The 21513-nt window shown below is 38.4% G+C and overlaps 1 protein-coding gene across 5 annotated transcripts in view; it reads right to left on the minus strand.

The window, feature by feature from the left end:
• herc2 (HECT and RLD domain containing E3 ubiquitin protein ligase 2) overlaps positions 1–21513 on the minus strand; it is a 62476-nt gene that overhangs the window by 34058 nt on the left and 6905 nt on the right. For all 5 annotated transcript variants that reach the window (XM_048199233.1, XM_048199230.1, XM_048199231.1 and 2 more), the window contains 31 exons: positions 17525–17747; positions 17302–17402; positions 14807–14948; positions 14098–14208; positions 13730–13901; positions 13480–13653; positions 12992–13180; positions 12724–12875; positions 11484–11641; positions 11262–11375; positions 10921–11172; positions 10309–10502; positions 10019–10219; positions 9645–9873; positions 9331–9455; positions 8876–9054; positions 8548–8732; positions 8283–8447; positions 6180–6365; positions 5749–5919; positions 5542–5645; positions 5300–5450; positions 4822–5036; positions 4527–4659; positions 4223–4350; positions 3773–3968; positions 3559–3689; positions 1953–2266; positions 1724–1875; positions 1055–1246; positions 709–896 (listed from right to left, as the gene is read on the minus strand). In XM_048199233.1, the coding sequence (XP_048055190.1) occupies positions 709–896; positions 1055–1246; positions 1724–1875; positions 1953–2266; positions 3559–3689; positions 3773–3968; positions 4223–4350; positions 4527–4659; positions 4822–5036; positions 5300–5450; positions 5542–5645; positions 5749–5919; positions 6180–6365; positions 8283–8447; positions 8548–8732; positions 8876–9054; positions 9331–9455; positions 9645–9873; positions 10019–10219; positions 10309–10502; positions 10921–11172; positions 11262–11375; positions 11484–11641; positions 12724–12875; positions 12992–13180; positions 13480–13653; positions 13730–13901; positions 14098–14208; positions 14807–14948; positions 17302–17402; positions 17525–17747 (5327 nt within the window). The remainder of the gene's footprint in view (positions 1–708; positions 897–1054; positions 1247–1723; positions 1876–1952; positions 2267–3558; positions 3690–3772; positions 3969–4222; positions 4351–4526; positions 4660–4821; positions 5037–5299; positions 5451–5541; positions 5646–5748; positions 5920–6179; positions 6366–8282; positions 8448–8547; positions 8733–8875; positions 9055–9330; positions 9456–9644; positions 9874–10018; positions 10220–10308; positions 10503–10920; positions 11173–11261; positions 11376–11483; positions 11642–12723; positions 12876–12991; positions 13181–13479; positions 13654–13729; positions 13902–14097; positions 14209–14806; positions 14949–17301; positions 17403–17524; positions 17748–21513) is intronic.

Raw genomic sequence — 21513 nt, forward strand, 5'->3', positions numbered from 1 at the left:
ATAGTGAAAAATGGCAGATGGAGCAATAATAACTGACATGATCCATGATTACATTATATTTTTAGTGATATATTTGTAAATTGTCTTTATAAATGTTTCGTTAGCATGTTGCTAATGTACTGTTAAATGTGGTTAAAGTTACCATCGTTTATTACTGTATTCATGGAGACAAGAGAGCCGTCGCTATTTTCATTTTTAAACACTTGCAGTGTGTATAATGCATAAACAACTTCATTCTTTATAAATCTCTCCAACAGTGTAGCATTAGCCCATTAGCCACGGAGCACAGCCTCAAACTCATTCAGAATCAAATGTAAACATCCAAATAAATACTATACTCACATGATCTGAAGCATGCATGCAGTATGCATGACGAACATTTTGTAAAGATCCATTTGAGGGTTATATTAGCTGTGTGAACTTTGTTTATGCACTGTTTTATAGCAGAGAGCTCGGGGGGGAGGGAGCGCAAGGATTTAAAGGGGCCGCAGCCTAAATCGGCGCATATTTAATGATGCCCCAAAATAGGCAGTTAAAAAAATTAATTAAAAAAAATCTATGGGGTATTTTGAGCTGAAACTTCAGACACATTCAGGGGACACCTTAGACTTATATTACATCTTATATTACATCAACATTCTAGGGTACCTTTAAAATGCAGAATTCATAATTCAATTGAACAAACGCAAACACATCAGATCACATCACCTGGTCTCCCCACTTCCAATCAGGTCCTCTCATCACCCTAGTACCAATCTTCATCATAGCTGCCAACTCAGGGCCAGAGGCGGGGAGAGGGGTGGGGGTCGTCTCCTTCCTGGACTCCTCAAGAACTGTAGCAGAGTCTCCATGAGCTACAGAGCTCAGCTCCTCCTCACTGCTGTCAGAGCTGGGACCTGTAAAATACAATGCTGAAACATTCATACCAAGAAATACAAAACACACCAAATAGAAATAGAACCCCATCTAACCCTATAGAACAGAACCCATATGACAAAAGTGTCCAACTGCACTATAAAACAAAGAGAAGGTGTGAACACTCTGGGTGTCTAACCAATGAGTCGGAGAACACTCTGGGTGAGGGCGAGGATGCCGGAGTTGAGCAGGAGGCTAAGACTGTTGGCTCCGTGTTTAAGAGTGAGCATATGGAGCATGGCCAGCAGGAAGCGTGCCTGAGGGATGGTACCCAGACTGGGGCCTGCTGGGTTTTCATTAGTAATAGTCTGCAGAGGCACTGGCTGCACACCTAAAGGAAAGGAAACCACAATAAGTAAAATGAAAAGAGTAAATACTCTACCATATAAAAGTAAGATTTATTTATTTCAAGGAAAGGACACATAAAACTGATCAAAAGTAAGAGCAAAGACTTTTATGATGTTACAAAAGATTCCTATTTCAAATAAAATGCTGTTATTTTCCATTCAAAGATTCCAGAAAAAAAAATGTATTACGGTTTTCAAACATGTCAAGCAGCATAACGGTTTTCAACATTAATAATAAAAAGAAATGTTTCTTGTACACCAAATCAGAATATTAGAATGATTTCTGAAAAAGGCTGGAGTAATGATTTACTATCACAGGAATAAATTACATTTTTAAAAATTTAAAATAGTTATTTAACATTGTAATAATATTTCACAATATTACTGTTTTATTGAAATCTCACAGACCACAAACTTTTATTGTGTATAATGATAATGCAGTTTTTGATCTTTAAACTTACCCAGCTCCTTGAACTTGACACTGGCCTCCAACAAGATGTTGCGAATGTTTTGGATGGCCCAGGCATAGAGTTTACCGAACGTCACCTCCAGCAGCATGCGATTAAAGGGAGGAATGAGATCTACGTCCTTTAGACAGTCAGCCAGAGGCTCCCTATTTAAGCAAAGCAGATATTGATGTAAACACAAGCATTCTTGAAGTGCTATGCATAGTTTATATTTTGCACTTACCCAATATTGGTCCCTTCAGGTATAACTCTCTGCCAGCCACAGAGCATGGCATACTGTACAGAGGGCAGGAGGAAGTTTTTGGATGCCAGCTTAAGCATAGTGTCTATACCCTCCAGCCGGACCTCAGCTCGCTCCAGCTGTTTAAGGAGGCATTTCCTCATCTTCTCCACATCCAGCGGCTCCTCTTTCAGAGCAAACTCAACGATGGTGCTCATGAGGCTGGACTGAGAAAAGGAGCCCTGAACGCTGTGCCTAAACCAGCGGTACTTCTGAACGCTGCCTATGGTGTTTAGCAGAGGCTGCCACTTATCCTGCTACAAGTTAAAAGGAAGTAAAAAATAAAATGAAATAAATAGGACTAACAATCAATTACATTTTTAATTACATGATAAGCTTTTTTAATCTAAACAATATAATAATATTTGTAAAGTAAAGCTAAATAAAAGTATTTAAAACATTTATAAACACAAAGAGACCTCTACAATAAAAAAACAAACAAACATTAAATGGCACACTATGTTTTTCGCCGCTAGAGGTGGCTTATTCAAAACAAAGGCGTAGCTTGATGATTTAGCGGAATCATGGGTGGTGTTGTCTTCACGTCTACAGCCGGTAGAAAAGAATCCGACAAAACTCAGGCGGAAATCATATTAATGGATGAGCTAATGTATTAAAGATTTATTAACATTACCGTAGTATGAAGCAGGGTGTGGCTGAAAGCCGTTGGAGCGGAACAAGGCCGCTGGAGCGATTGCTAATGAGAGACAAGCGAGACACACGACACGGTTCGAGAGCAGTGGAGCTTTTATTATGCCGCAGATGAGCGCTTCCGCTTCTTCCTGTCATGAGTATGTGGGTAATGCAGCGCTGTTTTATCATATTAGATACATTTATGTGCTGAAAGTTGTCATAATGCTACTCTGGACGGCTGCTATGAAACAGTGCAGTAAGCTACATCGATATTAGTCATGGTAAAACATGGTACTCGCAGTAAATCAAGAAAACAAGATTTTAAACAATAAGACTTACTGTGTTGAGCTATATAAAAATGATTATTTTTCTGTCAATTAAGGTATACAAACAGTTGCTCACCTGTCTAATAAAACACATAATATATTAAAGCGTCTTTGGTGTTTCCATGGTTTTTACAAAATAAAACCGGAAACAGAGGATAACGCGGGTTCGATGTCATTGATAGGCGACGCATGGACACGGTCTGTATCCTGGTTAAAATTGTATATTTCTCTTGGGAACATTTGGGATATTGTAAGTACACAAGTCAACAAAATATTTAACACTGTTCTACTGGTTTTAGGATATTTTAATCCAAAAATCATACATATTGTGCCTTTAAAGCTACCAAAACAACACATTAAAGGATACTAAATAATTAACTACAACTGAACAAGAGGCTGTTGAAGAGGAAGGTATTTAAAGTAACTTTGGAAGGACAGTGACTGTAGATATAACACATGGAAATAACAACTAGATGTCAGAGCTGCAGAGATGCAAGAGATATTTATAGACGGCTGTGATAATCTCTGACTGAGATATGCATGATTCAATTAGAGAGAGCGAAAGAGAGCGAGTGAGAAAAACAACAAACCTTTGCAGATTTTACAGTTGTTTGTTTCTTGTCCACAGGGGTGGGATTGATAGGAGCAGGTGGTTCCTCATTGGTCCCTTCCCTCTCCATCTTACACTCCTCCAGATCAGCTGACTCTGACTTCTTAGGCACTGAGAGATTAAGCAAAACATGCTATAATTATAGACTGAACATTTTACACTGAACATTTAAAATGAACAGTTAGACTAACTACCTCTTTTTTTGCGGCGGTCTCTGATCAGTTTCTGCGTGATCCTCTTCCAGCGAGGCTGAGAGCTCAGCAGCTTCAGTTTGGACACAATGGACAGGTCATTACTGACGGCAGGCCTGAGCTCATTAAACAGGAAACGCAGCCTCTCGATCACTGGGGCACACACCTCCTTATAAGAGCGGCCCTGCTCCTGGTGAGTCTTTACCACACAGGAAAGATCAGAGAAGATGGGGTCAAAAAGGTCATCATGGTGTAAATGACAAGGTGACGTACCACGATACACATAAACACCTGGTATTAACATGTATTAAAATGTAAAGCTACTGTAAAAAGTACTAAAAATGTATGTCCTGTAATTATTCATTTAAATTTCATCCCAAATGTGACAGCTCAAGCTGAATATTCCAAGGAAAAAGATTATTTATTCGGATTACTTAGATTGTCTTTGCTCACTTTTATCAGAGAACACTTGGCCTGGTACACCATTCGACACACATCAATCACAGATTTGGGGAGGGACCTCTGTTTCCCCTGGTCTACACCCAAGGCATATTGATCAACAAGAGAGAGGGCAACATGACCTGTATAAGAAAACAGATTTTACTATTAATGAGTAAAAAGGAATATTCAAAGAATAACAAAATAAGACAGTCAGTAACAATGAAACTTATAAATTGCTTTTGGTTAGTTCAGTGAGCAGAATTTCAGAAATTAAAACTACAAACATTCAATACAACAAACACTTGAACCAAGTTACCAAGGTCCTGGTGCTTGAGAAGGCAGCAGAGCAGCAGGCGGCCCACTTCCTCTACAGGATGTTCTGGTGGAAAAGTGATGGGAGTGATGAGATGGTACTGTTTACAGCACCGCTCGATTTGGCATAAGAAGTCCTGCAGCAAATAAGAAAGAATCCAACATTAACCATCAGAACAAATGATGCAGTATCTGTTCTGATAAACACTTTGACAGTGAAATCTTAGGGAATGGGCTGTATAATAAATAATACTAAATCAAGAGACAAATAAAAATGATAGTCTTTCACTGCGTATAACCTTAACGGTGTGGTCCTGGGTGTTGTTGTCAGCGATGGCCTGCAGGAAGGGCTGGGCGTGATCACTCAGGGTGATTCTGCGGCAGTAGAGTTTGGCTTTGTCTGGTGTGGTGGTCCCTGGAGAGCTGCAGTGGTCCTCATCCTTCTCCTCATTATAATTATAGTGGATCTGACTCGTCTGAAGACCACCAAAGAAAATAGATGACTGGAGCCATTCTGGAAGGTAGAAGAAAGTTGACTTATTAATTCTTTTTTAATCTTTTTTGTTTCTTGATTGTTTTTTATTTTTGCTTTTTTTTGCATTTATTTATGTTTCATTTATATATAAAATATGTTATATTTATCGTATTTCATATTTAATTTTTTATTTTATGTTTAATTTGTATATATATTTTATCTAGTATAAATAATGTGTTTTACATTTTTATATTTGTTTCTTTTATTTGCACCTTGAATTTTTATGCATTAAAGAGACTCACTGGCACATTCTAACTCTATGCGGGAGAGAGGGGTGCTCATAGCCAGATACGAGGCATGTAGCCCCAGCAGCAGACCCAGGTTCCTCTCAGCATCTATAAGAGGCGAGGACAGACTGCTCAGGTCAGGCGTTGTCACCATTTCCTGGTTGGGCTGGACAAACAGAGAAACAACAAGAAAAATGAAGTCTGAACATTCTTGGAATAAAGCAGGTTGAAACTGGTGAATACAAAGTCAGACAGACCTCCATGTACTGGCCCACACAGAAAGCTTGCATGGACTCTCTGGTGTCTTCAAACTGGAGAGCGGCCTCTAAAGCTACCACAGGATCGTCTCCAGCAAACTGGGCTGTGGAGGAAAACCAGATGACAAATTAATTTACAAAACTATTTATTTGAAAATGAATTTAAAGTAAAAGGTTTCGGGCATTTTAGTAGCATGTCCACTATACCGAGGATGCTGTTCCCAGTTAGAGTCTGAGCTTGGAAATCTTTAATGTCATAGACCTTCCCATCAATGACAGTCCAGAAGCCACCATCTTTATTATGATTCTCAAGGTCAGCTTTGCGGATAAGTGACACTTCCTCGTTGTTCTTTGAGCTCGGCCCATTGAAAAAGAAACCTGAAAGGAAAAGTCACAGCTAATTGTACATCACTGCTCTTTATTTACTCTACTGTGCATTTCTGCATTCTAATATCTTTCATAAATGAACTAAATATTGTGCAAAATAAATGTTCCTTTACATTTCATAAATTTGATGCATCTCTCATTTTTTTTATTCATTTATTTTTGGATTATTGGAATGGATTAAAGCATAACTCAACTGTGCAATCAGACTCTCTAGGTTAAGAAAGAAGCACATGGGTGGATTTCTCACATACCCATGAGTCCAGGCCATGCAAGATCCTCATTATCATCTCTCTCTGTACCAGGGGCGAGATGGTTAAAACGGTCCAGGTGCTCCAGTAGAGCAGCGAGCAGAGGAATGGATCCAGTCTCCTGCATCAGGCCAGCATTATGGGTCAGCAGCAGCACAATGGACACGATCAACTCTGGTAGCAAAACACCTGGAGGATGAAGGAACAGGATGGTTGGCAAATTAATATGAATATCATTTACTACTACTATTATTACTACTACTAAAATTCTCTTTAAGATAGAAAAACTATCATTATTTAATTCACCCGTGTCTTTTTCCAAATCTGCCATTAAAGGCATAGCTCACCAAAAAATTAAACTTCTGTCATCATTAAAGGGTTAGTTCACCCAAAAATGAAAATTATGTCATTAATGACTCACCCTCATGTCGTTCCAAACCCGTAAGACCTCCGTTCATCTTCGGAACACAGTTTAAGATATTTTAGATTTAGTCCGAGATCTTTCTGTCCCTCCATTGAAAATGTATCCAGAAAGGTAATAAAAACATCATCAAAGTAGTCCATGTGACATCAGTGGGTTAGTTAGAATTTGTTGAAGCATCGAAAATACATTTTGGTCCAAAAATAAATGAATCCTTTCATCTGTCGGCGTTGGTAATGCACTTTTATGTCGCCGTGGTTGTTTTTGGTGATTAGGACATCCGCGACATGCACACTTACGCACCATTTTAAAAAATATAGCAATACCAAAATACAAACAATGTAGAATAGCTTGAATACAGCGTGCGTCTCCCTCAGACTGTAAACGAAGCTCTGGCGCACCAGATAACACGTCAGCAGCGTCTTACATCAATAGCGTCACTGCGGAGTAGTGAACCACACTCCGGAGCAGAAGGGGGCGGTAATGCACCAATAAGCTGGATGCCAACCGCCGTAAAACAGGAAAGAAGAAGAAGAAGAAGAAGAAGAAGCAGCGGAGTCGTGAACGTGAATTGATAACAGACCCGGAAGAGAATACAATGCTTTTTGTTATTTTTGGACCAAAATGTATTTTCGATGCTTCAAAATGTCGCGGATGTCCTAATCGCCAAAAACAACCACGGCGACGTAAAAGTGCATTACCAATGCTGACAGATGAAAGGATTCAATGGAATCAATTCAATGGAAAGGATTCTGGAAGAGAAGACAATGCTGAATAAAGTTGTAGTTTTTGTTATTTTTGGACCAAAATGTATTTTCGATGCTTCAACAAATTCTAACTAACCCACTGATGTCACATGGACTACTTTGATGATGTTATTATTACCTTTCTGGACATGGACAATATACCGTACATACATTTTCAATGGAGGGATAGAAAGCTCTCAGACCAAATCTAAAATATCTTAAACTGTGTTCCGAAGATGAACGGAGGTCTTACGGGTTTGGAACGACATGAGGGTGAAACTAGTTAGTTTTGGGTGAACTAACCCTTAAACTCACCCTCATGTTGTTCCAAACCTATATGAGTTTCTTTGTTCTGCTGAACACAAAAGAAGATATTTTAAAGAATGTTGGTAACCAGACAGTTGATGGCACCCATTGACATCCATATTAGGAAAAAAATACTATGGAATTCAATGGGTGCCATCAACTGTCTGGTTCCCAACATTCTTTAAAATATCTTCTTTTGTGTTCAACAGAAGAAAGAAACGCATACAGGTTTGGAACAACTTGAGGGTGAGTAAGTCTTGACAACATTTTTGGGGTACAAATTCTAATAACTCTCAAACCAAATAAAGTGCAAACAACTGACATGATGTCAAACCCTTTAGATGGAAGATTGAAGACATTTTCCAATGAAAAAAAAAAAAAAAAATCTCTACACCACTGTACCCCTCAAATCAAATAAAATCTCTTCCTTCTAAAGGGTTTGACATCATGACATTTAAGAAAACATATGAAGAAAAGAAGTTAACAGCAGACAGGTTTGGAATAACATGAGGGTCAGTTCATCATTTTCAGAACTTAAACAGAATTTTAAATTTTCCTTTAATGTCAGAATTGTTCTAAAGCTTTATTTAGTCATGATGAATCTTATATGTTAACATGAAATGGCATATTCACCTGTGAGGTCTCCCTCAAGGACACGTGCCACCTCTGCAAAGTGACGATGGCTGTTGAGGGCGATGCTGGTGGCCACAGGAAGGATATCCCCAATGTGTGTGCACAGCAAAGCCATGTACTTCTTCAAAAGAGACCCAACTCCCAGAATCTCTGAGTGACTCAAAGCTGTGACAACGAGAGAGACTGTTGACTTGATGCTCAATTGGTGGCTTCCATAACAAAATCCCTGGTCATGCACAAAAAAAAATTAAGTTCTTCTACTTACTGTATCCTCCCACACCCACAGTGCCATTGACACCCACGTACAACTTGCAGACCAACAGCCTCTGAAAGCGCAGCAGTAGGTCCAGAGAGGCCGAGCGCTCTTTGCTGACCTGCTCCGTGTCTTGGCAGTTTGAGATCCGTCGTGCCACATCCTTAAGACGAGCTATAGTCTGAGAAGCAATGTTCCTACAGCACAAAGGAAAAGTTACTACAGGCTATACACAAGAAGTATCAAATTCAGGTAATTAAGAAAATGACACTTTTGTTGAAACCCTCTGTAAGATTCCAAACGATTGATTGATGAATAGAGCAAAGCGAGTCTGCAGTACCTGAGCAGCTGTTGGACCAGCTGGACCAACGGGAGGCTCTGTTTGTTGGCAGACTCATAGATGCCAGTGTTGATCAGGTCCTTGTCAAGTGTGGTGCGACAACGATGCAGAGAAGAAGCACTGGCTTCCTGCTCATCGATCTCCTTCTCTTTTTGTGCCTCCTTCTTCGCTTCAATATCCTAATAGAAGATAAACAGAGAAATTAGTTAACTGAAAGGTCAAAACACAAAACAAAACAAAATAAAATAGAATAAAAGTAAATCTTGTGTATATAGGTTTCGGACAAAAGATTACACCATTATTTAAAATTTAAATGATTTTTGACACTTTCCCCTAAGGGGTCATGAATCCGTTTCCTCCTGTCTGTTTTTTGGCAGTGCTCTGTTGAGTGTTGCAGATATAAGGCATAAAGGGTGAATAAATGATGAAGTGACTAATGAATAAAACATGCTGACCTGGATCTCAGCCGTGATGGCAGCGTTTAAAGCAGACTCCAGCCCTCCATCCGCCATCAGACTACTAACCAAGAGGTCGATCATGAAGCGGCGGCCAGGACTTACACTCATCTCATTAGCAGATGCTAAAAAAAAAACACAAAAATGCTTTTGACCATGAGAGTTGTGCTGGAAACAATCATCACCTTTTTATTTATTTACATATCCAAAAATGCTAAGACAGCCAGCCAATATGATAGATATGATAAAGGAGAGATGCATATAGTACAGAATGTTATCTAGCAGTTTTCCAAGGACAGAATTCATGCACTGACCTGCATTGGGCAGCAGTGAGGACAGGGCTCTTGCTCTTTCCTCCGCAGTGGGCAGTAGCACTGACCAGCCACTCTGGAGCACGGCCTGGGCGGCCGCCTGCACAGTGTTTAGCACCCCGGCGTTGCTGGCCAGCGTCACCACCGTCTGCTTGAGGTTGTTAAGCAGACCACTGCCCAGGCCCAGACCCAGCTCCTCAGGATCTACCTGGTTACTGATGGCTGCATGGAGCTGAAATAGATTAAATACAATGATGATTTTCATTTCTATTACTTTTAGTGGACACATGCTCTTCCATTCAAACTGTTATTTCAGAATAACTTAATGCACATTCTCTCATTTAAATGGAAGAATGATAAAAGTTTAGATGACTGACCTGTAGTCTAAGCAGGTTGAGAGCGGCCACAACCATGCATTCTTTCTCTTGTGGCGGTGGCCAATCAGAACTGCCGTCCATACCCTCGCTGACCTGCCGCAGCAGCAGGTCCAGCTGGTCGAAGGTCATAGTGCATACGTCCACCACAAATGGCACACGGAGCCCCACGGACCACTCAGAGCATGACGACCATGCAAAACTCTGAGAAACAGAATACATGAAAGATAATAAGCGCACACAGTCAAAAGTAGTATACATCGCATCACATCTTGGTGACTGACAGGTTATACCTGGCCAGGGCCGCAGGAGATGCCCACTATGTGTTTGGAGTTGAGCCCCGGCAGGGCTTTAGGTTGCTTCTTATTGGAGAAGAGCGTGTCAAAGTGCTGTAGTTTATCATTACTTCCCCAACTGTGCACCTCCCCTTCTTCTGTGAGTGCCAGGCAGTGTGTAGAGCCAACCGCTACATCCACCACCCTCTTACCTAAATTGACAAAGAATGAATGTTAAGAGCAGACTTTACATTAAATACTCTTAGATTGTGTGTTCGTGCATTTTTGAGGCAAAGCAACGAAGGGAGGGGTGTGTTTGTTTGGGTTGATTTCAAATATTCTTTAACTACAGTAATGCATAAATATTTAGCTATTGGTTAGAATAGTTTAGTTAACAATAACAACACTGCTATATTTTGATGAAAGACTGCAAAAAAAAAAAACAATTTTTTCCCCTTTGGAATAATATGTGAATTAAACATTTCACAATGAGGAATTGTTTCCAATAAGATCAGGAACATGTATAGAAAAAAAAAAAGAAATTGTCATGTTGACATTGCCTTCAGGCTTCTAAAAACCTGAAATACTTTGTGAAAACACAATGGTTGAAAACAAAGGAAAGATCTGAACCTTGCAGACTGTCAAGCAGTTTGGGATAGCGGACGTGTTCGTCAGTGCCATGGCCGAGTCTTTGATTGTCTCCTTTGCCCCAGGTGTACACCTGTCCATCTTTAGTAAGAGCTACAGAGAACTGGCTCCCGCAGCACACCTTCACGATATCCAAATCCTGCAGCTTCTCCACAAGTTTTGGTGTCTTGCATCCATCGCTACCCCCACGGCCGAGTTTACCATAGTCCCCATCACCCCACGACCATACCTGACCTGTAAAGAGTAAGCAAGAGAAAGATGATCATATCATCCACTCATTCTCTTAAAACCACTTCTAAAAGTGTTCTTTTCAGATGTCATACCATTCTCAGTCACAGCAAGGGTCTGAGCATCTCCACTTCCACAAGCCACATCAATCACCTTAATCCCCTTTAAAGCAGTTACCAGCATGGGAGTGGTCTGGTCCTCACTGGAGCCTTCAGAAACAAGGTACAGATGTCATTTCACTTTGTCCTGAGATAAGATTCTACATGGCTTGCTATAAACAGCAGTGGATTTTAGCTGGGTTTATACCCAGATATTACCGTGGCCCAGCCTGCCATAGTTTCCCCGGCCCCATGTGTACAGCTCTCCATCTGCTGTGATCGCTGCACTGTACGTGCTGCCACATGCAATGTGTATGACTTGCTTCCCTGTTGGCCTCCCTGAGAACACTGAAATCATGGTGGGTTCCTCTAAATACCTGTAAAAATATACAACAAATCATCAATTTTGTGAAAAAAGAATTATATATGCTTTTTATATAACAAATCTGGCTTTCTGGAATGCTTCATTTTGATTGGTCAAATCACAACACTAATTGGAGAAATATGTTTAGAATTAATGCTAAACTGTACAATTCACTCTGTCCATGGTGACATGCTTGGCCTTAGAGGCCTTTCTAGTTTATTTTTCCAAGTTTGTGGTCAGATTTTCTTTTAATACTTTTATTCAGTAAAGATGCATTAAAGGGATAGTTCAACCAAAAATAAAAATAAAAATTATCCCTCAAGCCATCTTATGTGTAAATGTCTTCTATCAAACAAACACAATTGGAGATATATTTTGAAGCCCAAAAATATTCATCCATTTCTCATAAAAATAATCAATACAATAATCAATACAACCCCAGGGGATTAATAAAGGCCTTTTGAAGAGAAGCGTTTTTGTAAGAAAAAAAAATCCATATTTAAAATTGTATAAATTCAAATGACTAGCTTTTAGGATGGATGGATGGATGCATTTTTTTGGCTTCAAAATCTGGCCCCCCTTCACAACCATTATAAAGCTTGGAAGAGTAAGGACATTTTTAAATAGATCTTCAATTGTGTACGTCTGAAAGAAGACAGTCATATACACCAAGGACAGCTTGAGGTTGAGTAAATCATGGGACAATTTTCAATTTTGGGTGAACTAACCCTTTAAATTGACCAAAATTCAGAATAAAAGGCATTTATAATGTTACAAAAAGATTTCCATTCCAAAAAATGATTAAAAAAATAAAAAAATAAATATTTCTTGAGCATTAAATCAGTGTATTAGAATGATTTCTAATGGATCAAATATCAGCTTTACCAACACAGGAATAAATTAAATTATAAAATATTAAAATTAGTATGTTAAAAACAGCTATTTTAAAAATTGTAATAATACTATACAATATTTCTGTTTTACTGTATTTTTGAGCAAACAAATGCAGCCTTGGAAAGCATTAGACATTAAAAAAAACCAACCCCAAATCTTTGAGACATTACTGAAAGTGTGATGACAATGGTGCACTCTTACGTGGTGTCTCCATGTCCCAGCCTGCCTCCATCTCCACAACCCCAGGAGAACACCTCCCCATTAACTGAAAGAGCCAAGTAGTGCTGCCCATCAGGATGAGCTGCAAGCTTCAGTATTTTCCTAGATGACAATGCGTGGACTAGCATAGGGGCCTGAGGGGAAATCACAGGTTTATTGGTTTAGTGTGCAAAACAGCAATATGCACATTAATTTGTGAATTAGTGAAACAAACAAACAAAAACATTAATTAACAAAATGAGGGACTCACTAGAGTGGTACTTTTATAATTTTGTGTGTAGACAGCACCAGTGATGGTCAGAATGAAAAAACCCTTTTCTGAGCAGACAATCTGTGTGACGCCCAGGTTTGACAGTGCCTTGCACTGAATTGGTCCATTCACATTAGCGTAAGGCTTCCATCCAAGCAGACCCCAACCGATCACCTCCTGCAGTGTGCCCTGGAAGTGGAATGATATAAAGAGATTGAGCTCTATTAAGAATTTTGTTTTTCACATAGAGGGATTATTGCACAGTATACTGACAGCACAAGGACATAATCACATTTAAATGAGGGTTCCCTGGGGCTTCCTGGAGAATCGTTGTGCTCTAGAGCCAAGAAGTTGCTTCAGCACAAACAACGAAAAGAGGGAATCTAGGCAACCAGGTAGTAGATGACATAATGCTAAGCTACTGTTACTTCCTGTATGACGCTGCAAATAAAATGTCAAAACATGACTGAGTGCGTTGCATGCAGTACCTTGTTAGAAGTGGGTGAGCTGCACTGCGGGGGGCTGCATGGGGCTGCCAGGCGGTCCAAGTGTGCCATGACGACTACAGCTGTCTGGCGCAAATCAATTGCCAGGTCATTATCTTGAGGCAGTGTAAGGTAGCGCAGAAAACTCTCATTTGGGCTCAGAGGGGCCGAAAGGATCTGAGAACAAAAGTAGTAAGATATAAAACCTGGAGAACAGCGCAGTCAGAAAAATGATTCAGTGATTCAACCTCACCTCGATCTCTTCTTCGGGAACAGGCTCCTCCTTACTGCTGTGGATGTTCTGGAAGCGCTGCAGGAGGGGCAGTAAAGGGGCGCTGGTACCCTGGGTTGAGCGCTCATTATCCATCTCTCTGGTTCCACTGTCCCAGAGCCTCAGCAGCAGCAGAACTGCAGACAGCAGCTGACTACAGCACAAAATAGTATTTATGAATGAGACCCTTTAGTCCTTCCAAAAGTCTCAGAAAAGTCACATGCAAAGTCCAAAATTAACATTCGCCAAGGGCCAACTGAGAGTAAAAAAAAACTTTCAGTTACAGATTTTTAGGAATATCAGCAAAAAGCATTTTGGACCTTGGTAATATGTAACGGAATTGTAAATACCTGAGAGTTCCTCGTTGCACTGCGAGCTCCAGCAGGATGGCCAGGGCCAAGTGCTGATCCTGCAGGGGAATGTTACTGGATGCTTTTCCACTGGCACTTCCATGGATGTCACTGAAAATCAAAATATAAATGAGCTTAAACAGCAATGAGCATTAGGAATACGTGAATTTATGATCACTTTATGTTGAAATTCTATATATATAGACTACCATTTTGGGTCAGAAAGATTTTTTTCAATATTTTTATTCAAGGATGCATTAATTTGATCAAAAAGACATTTAAAGGGTTAGTTCACCCAAAAATTCTGTCATTAAAAAAAATCTCTCTCAGATTTCTTCAAATATACCTTCAATTCATTTGTGTTCCGAAGATGAACAAAAGTCTTACGGGTTTGGAACGACAAGAGGGCGAGTAATTAATGACAGAATTTTGTGAAATTGAAGACTGGAGAAAATTCTAATTACCATCACAAGAATAAATTACATTTTTAAATATATTAAAATGTAAAACAGTTATTTTAAATATTTCACAATTAATGTATTTTTGATCAAATAAACAGCCTTGGTGAGCATAAGAGACTTCTTTCAAAAATATTTAAAAAAAAAAAAATCTTACTGACCTTAAACTTTTTCTAGACAAAAACTTACTACATAGGAAAAAATATTACAACTTCTGCATTTGGGAATAGTGAAGATGACTAGTAGTAAACCTGAGGAATTTGGTTGCCCTCTCGACGACCTCCAGCCAGACAGGAGACACCGTACCCTCATCAAACAGAGTAGCTTCTGGAAGAGCCCGGAGAGCGTCCAAAGACTCCTGCAGTAACTCACTGCACAGGTCCGCATCATCACCTGAGATGGCAAAAACACACCAGTTAATGAGTGTGAATATAAGACTTCTTTATATAGCACATGCTTTAACGGCTGTCATTACCATGCTGTGCTTTAGCCACTAGATATTTTAGACAGTCTGCACTGTCAAACTCAGAGAAGTTGCATCTTTAAATTCTATACTTTCTATTAGGAATTTAAATGGACACTAACCCAAAGATAGAATTATCCATTATAAATCAATGGCAAAATATGGCCTCAGTGCAAAAACTGCTGCTTTAAAGGATTAGTTCACTTTCAAATTAAAATTTCCTTATAATTTACTCACCCCCATGTCATCCAAGATGTTCTTTCTTTCTTCAGTCGAAAAGAAATGAAGGTTTTTGATGAAAACATTTCAGGATTTTTCTCCATATAGTGGACTTCAATGGAGCCCAAACGGTTGAAGGTCAAAATTACAGTTTCATTGCAGCTTCAAAGCATTTTACACGATCCCAGACAAGGAATAAGGGTCTTATCTAGAGAAACCATCACTCATTTTCTAAAAAAAAAAAAAATAATTTACATTTTATACATTTTAACCATAAATGCTCATCTTGAACTAGCTCTCTTCTTCTTCTCTATTTGAATTCTGGCAGTGTAGACACTGCTAAGTGTATTACTGCCCTCCACAGGTCAAAGTTTGAACTAACTGTTATATACTTGCACTAGCATACTGTATATGACAATTTAGTTCAAACTTTGACCTGTGGAGGGCAGTAATACACTTAGCAGTGTCTACACTGTGTCTACACTACACTATGGTTTCTCTAAATAAGACCCTTATTTCTCATCTGGGATCGTGTAGAACGCTTGGAAACTGCAATGAAACTGTAATTTTGACCTTCAACCGTTTGGGCTCCATTGAAGTCCACTATATGGAGAAAAAACCTGGAATGTTTTCATCAAAAACCTTAATTTCTTTTCGACTGAAGAAAGAAAGACATGAACATCTTGGATGACATGGGGGTGAGTAAATTATCAGGACATTTTAATTTGAAAGTGAACTAATCCTTTAATAATACTGTAACAACAGAGTTAAAAACAAGTCTCAAAACTATAAAACTAACATACAGTAAAACACATAATTTACACAAATCAATAAGGTCCACAGCCTTTTATGCCCTCACTGCTTTATTCTTAAATGAACCTCTGGATGTGGAGTGTAAATATCGTAAAGCAGGCCTTCTATAGACCATGATACCATCCAGCAGGCCTTCTATAGACCATGATACCATCCAGCGCTATGTACAATCTCTTATGATGTCTCTTTTTCACCAAAGACAGGAAAACATGAACACTATAAACTTTAACACCGGATAAACATTTACCCTTCCTTTCATACATCTGCCTCCTCCCTTTCCTATCCTTACTTTTTCTCTCATATTCTCACAACTATAGCAGCTCTCAGTCGTTCATTGGAATGTGCAAATGGCTCAGGTTTCAGGGCGGCTTTATTTCCTGGGCCAGAGAGGCTGTATCCACCCATTCCCTGTGGACACTGTGCTGCACTGCTTTCAACATCTAAACAGATCACAACCAGATCTCCCACCAGTCTGTAAACCTCTGCCCAGACTCAGGTTTTCAGCTACAAGCAGAAAAGAAAATTCTGCTCATGTTTGCCCTCAACTCTGAGTTAAGCTGCAAAGTCGACCTTTTGTAGCACCACTACCTATCTGAAGTGGAGATTAATGCCCGGCCAAACAGAAAAACAATTTCATGTGCTTCACATTAAGCTCACAAAATCTACAAGCCGAGCACGTATTTGACACAACAACTTTAGTAAATGTAGGCCACATAAAAGTTGACAATAACTCACTAACGTTATACTTGATCGATACATTAGTCAATAATATAATGGGATGCCTTCATATGCTTCATGTTCAGTAATGCTTATGTCAATATTTCCAAAAACCTGGTTTTGAAGAAATGGATTCTGGTTTTTGGACACAATATTCTGTCTTTGCATGTCATTTCTCATGAGGATCGGTATGACACAGGAATCCTACAAGGGGATCATGGAGTAAAATACAGTGTCAAAGCTTCTGTAACCTTCACATTAAATGGAAAGATTTCTGAACAGGTGATCCTATATAACTTCATAAGTTACAGAACAACTGGGGATTCAGGCAACACAGGAGGTAGCTGTAAAGTAGCAGCAAATCCTCTGATTATGTTAAACCACTCTTTCTAAGCATCTGACTATAAAAACAGATGCCTGAATCATTTTGTCAACAGAAGTGCTGTTATAATCAAAGCCTGTTTTGGGAAGTGGATGCTGGGTAATCTGCAAGTAACCCTGATGGTCAGCCAAACCATGCTGGACACTGCTTACCTGATCTCCAGGCTCGGCGGAGGAAGGCAAAGGCAAAGGAAAGAGCTGCTCTTGATCCCACCCTGGCCAAACCCTCCACTCCTTTACTGACTGGCCGAGTGCTTAAAAAAAGAAAGAAAAAAAAAAAACAGACAAAACATTTCGGACCATTATTTTTATTGCTTCTAACCAGAGCAGTTTAAAAGTTAATCCTGAACTGCAATCAAAGTTGTTTTTCTCATACCTTTTATTATCAATGGAAGAGAGCGGAGGGCTGGGGGGACTCTTCCAGCGCACTTTGTACTTTTCCTCCATCATGCTGTGGGTGAGTGAGATAAGGTAGCGCTCCAGGATCACCAGTCTCTGGCTCAGACGCAGGGCAGAGAGTGTGCTCTTAGCTGTCTGTGAAGACAGCTTCTGTTGGTCATCTACCAGTGCCATCAGACAGTCCTTTAGCTCTCCAGTTTCTGTACAAATAATAGAAAAAAAATATCTTATCTTATTATGTAAATGTATCTGAATACAAATTCAGATGCAACTTCTGGGGGGGACACAGCCTAAAAGTTTGTTTAATCAATTCTATGTTCAATCAAAATACTGAAATAAAATATTTCTTTCTAAAGCTACTTTTTTTAATCTCTATTTGATACTTCTCATTTAACACAATAATGACTTTATGATCTTTTGGGGGTAATTTCTCAGCCCAATTATATAATATTAATTTTGGTCTACTATTTAAAATATTTTAAAAGTTACAAACCATAATATAGTATTAAAAAACCTGCTCAAGAGGGCTTTTAACTTTTGCTATTCAAATCCCTGACAAGACAAAAGTTATAAACACCCTCTGTGTGATGAACGCCATAAGGCATTTGCATTTTATTGCAGTTTTGGATGTCGTGACAGTACTTATTTTTATCTCACTTATTTCTACTGTTGTACCAATTAACTAAGAAATAGTCGAAGTCGAAAAGCACAAAAACGCAATATATATATATATATATATATATATATATATATATATATATATATATATATATATATATATATATATATATCATTATTACTAGATACTAGACATCATTATTACTAGATTCAATTCTATATATATATATATATATATATATATATATATATATATATATATATATATATATATATATATATATATATATATATATATATATATATATATATATATATATATATATATATATATAGAATTGAATCTAGTAATAATGATGTCTTATAACAACGTCTGATGCAACATGAGCACTTGAAGTGCATTCCGATCTAAAGCTTTCATTATGCTTGCCTGAAACTGTCTGCCTGGCTCCAGTGGACTGTTGTTACGGATGTGCATGCATTCATCTCTGCATAGCCTCTGGATAAAAGCCTCATACAAGCAGACAGGGTGAATTAAAATAGCCGATTTTAAATCCACTTAAGCCTTATGTAAGCCAAGCTGCCTAACCCTCACAGGCCCTGGAGCAGCAGTCTATACAGCACCAATAAGAGGTTATAGTGCATGGAAGTGTGAGTCTGAGTGAGAAAAAGAAAGGGTTTGAGCACATGACATAAAGATAAGTAAAGGAAATGCTTTTACTTTCCACATAGCTGTTTGACAATTTGTATCACTTTAAAAGGGTTCTCGCAGAAGCTAAAAAGCACCAGCATCCATTCATTTCCTGCAAATCAATATTTTGATTCTAGTATAGTAGTAGTTTGTGCTGTTATCAGTAAATGTTCCTTTTTTGCCTTACCACTTTTATTACTAGAACAATGGAGAGATGACGGGAAACGATAGTGCCCTTCAACTGCTCTTTTTCAGAGGCCAGATTATCTAGATCAAATCATGCAGGCTATTTTACAAAAGGAAAACGGAGGGGGGGGGGGGGGGGGGAGATTTTCCACAATCCATATCTTTATTGGTCAAAAATGGTAATTTGAGAAAGAGTTGTAATTTTACATGAGGAATACATTTAAAACCGAAGAAAATAAAACAGCCTGTTTCTCTATTATTTTCCCATTCAGCAAGCAAAATTAGACCTTTCCTTATCCTGCCTTGTTATTATTTGAACAATATCAAGCAAAAACCATGAGACCAAAAGTTTTGGGTCTTTAAGAATATTTTGATGTTTAAAAAAAAAAAAAAAAAAAAAAAAAATCTCTCTGCTCACCAAGGTTACATTTATTTATAATAATATTTGTGTGGATCAATTTTCAGTATTCTTTGATGAGTGGAAAGTTTAAAACTACAGCATTTATTCAAATTGTTTTATATAAAAGTCTTTACTGTCTTTTTTTGCACTAAACTGTGTTAGTGCATTCTTAACGAATAAAAGTATTTTTTTTTAAAGAAATTAATAAAAATAAAAATCTTATACTGACACCAAACTTAATTATGGCAACTTTACAGCAACATAAAATCTCTTAACATACAATGATTACAGCCCAGTGTTTATCCTGTGATACTGAATATACAGTGCCATAGAGAGAGAAAAAAAAAAAAAGTATTTAGTTGTAATAAAATATTTTTAAATTGTATGGTGGATGGGCTTCCCCAGTACATGAACAAAATTCTGTTGGAAACACTGGTATGGACATACTATTTTTGCAATGGGATGTTAAAGAAATTCAATTATAGACTAAAGAGACCTATTTCACAATCATGCTAGTTTTACTCTTATGAGTGACAGTGTATTTGGGTGGGACACATCCTTAATCAGAGGGGTTACTACCATGTGATGCTGACGGAATGCCATGTAGGCCCCCCATGAAAATATTCTTATCATCACCCACCAGAAAGCTGCTCCACCTAGACCTGTCTGTAAACACACATGGCCTACAACCACACATAGGGTAAAAATAACCTCGCAGACAGTATGTACAGTTACCCGAGCCTCAAACACCTCACGCGCCAAGGGGAACCAGAAAACACACACACAAAAAACCGAGACACATGGAGGGTAACACACACTGCCAGAGAGGGAGTAGGTCACCTATGTGGTGACAGGGCTGAATAACTGGGCCACATTTAGATGTGGCAAATCCATCTGCTATCCTACATTACAGTACTGTGCTGATGGGGAAACATGGCCAATGGAAACTCAAGGGTTTGCAATTAGATGTCATGTGCTGAGGAGAGAGAACAGTGTGTGAAGTTGGGGCCACTGCAGGTGATTAGATGCAGGATGTAGAAACGGATCTTTTCTACTGCATTGTGATGTATATCCGAGTGTAAAAGATTATCAAAAAAGAAAAAAAGGGCGGCACTCTGGGTTTTGTCCATCATATGGAAGTTTAATTTCCGCTATGAAATAAAAAATAAAAAGATAATTGCGACTTTTTATCTCGCGATTCTGACTTTTTTCCCCAATCGCAATTGCGAGTATATATTTTTCCCCTCAGAATTGCGTGATATAAACTCACAATTGAGAGGAAAAAAAGCCAGAATTCCGAGTTTATATCTCACAACTCTGACTTTTTCTGACCTTGATTCAACTGCAGTTGCGTGTTATAATGTCCAATTGTGAGGGAAAAAAGACTAACGTTTTTTCTCAGAATTGCAAGTTAATATCTCATATACCTGAGATAGTCGCAATTCAAACTTTTTTCTCGCAATTGCAAGTTATCACGCAATTCAGTTTTTTTTTTCCCTCAAGAAAAGTTTCTCTCACAATTCTAACTTTTTCTCAGAATTGCAAGTTTGTATCTCGCAATTCTGACTTTATAAACATGCAATAGCGAGTAAAAAGTCAGAATTGTGAGATGTAAACTTTTCTTGAGAAAAAAAGTTTGTGATAAAAACTTAGAATTGCGAGAAGAATTTTATATCTCACAATTCGGACTTTATAACTCGCAATTGTGAGTTTAAATAAATCGCAATTCTGAGGGGAAAAAAAGGCAGAATTGTGAGATGCGAGCTCAGTTTTGCAAGAAAAAAAAAGTCAGAATTGTGAGATAAATAGTCACGATTAACTTTTTCTTTTCTTTTTTATTTAGTGATGGAAACTAGCTTCCATACCAATGGGAGTTGATTGGATCATTGTTATTTGCTATTGCTGCGATCTCATGTGAGTGACAGAAGATATGTCATTGCAAGAGGGAGGGGAAGTTATTTAGATTAACGATTACAGTGGCACATGAATTAAAAAAATATATATATATTTTTACATGTGCACAGGTAAATAATTTTTAATAAATACTGCAATATTCTGTAAAAAAAAAAAA

Source organism: Megalobrama amblycephala, linkage group LG8, assembly GCF_018812025.1.
Source record: "Megalobrama amblycephala isolate DHTTF-2021 linkage group LG8, ASM1881202v1, whole genome shotgun sequence".
Lineage (NCBI taxonomy): Eukaryota > Metazoa > Chordata > Actinopteri > Cypriniformes > Xenocyprididae > Megalobrama > Megalobrama amblycephala.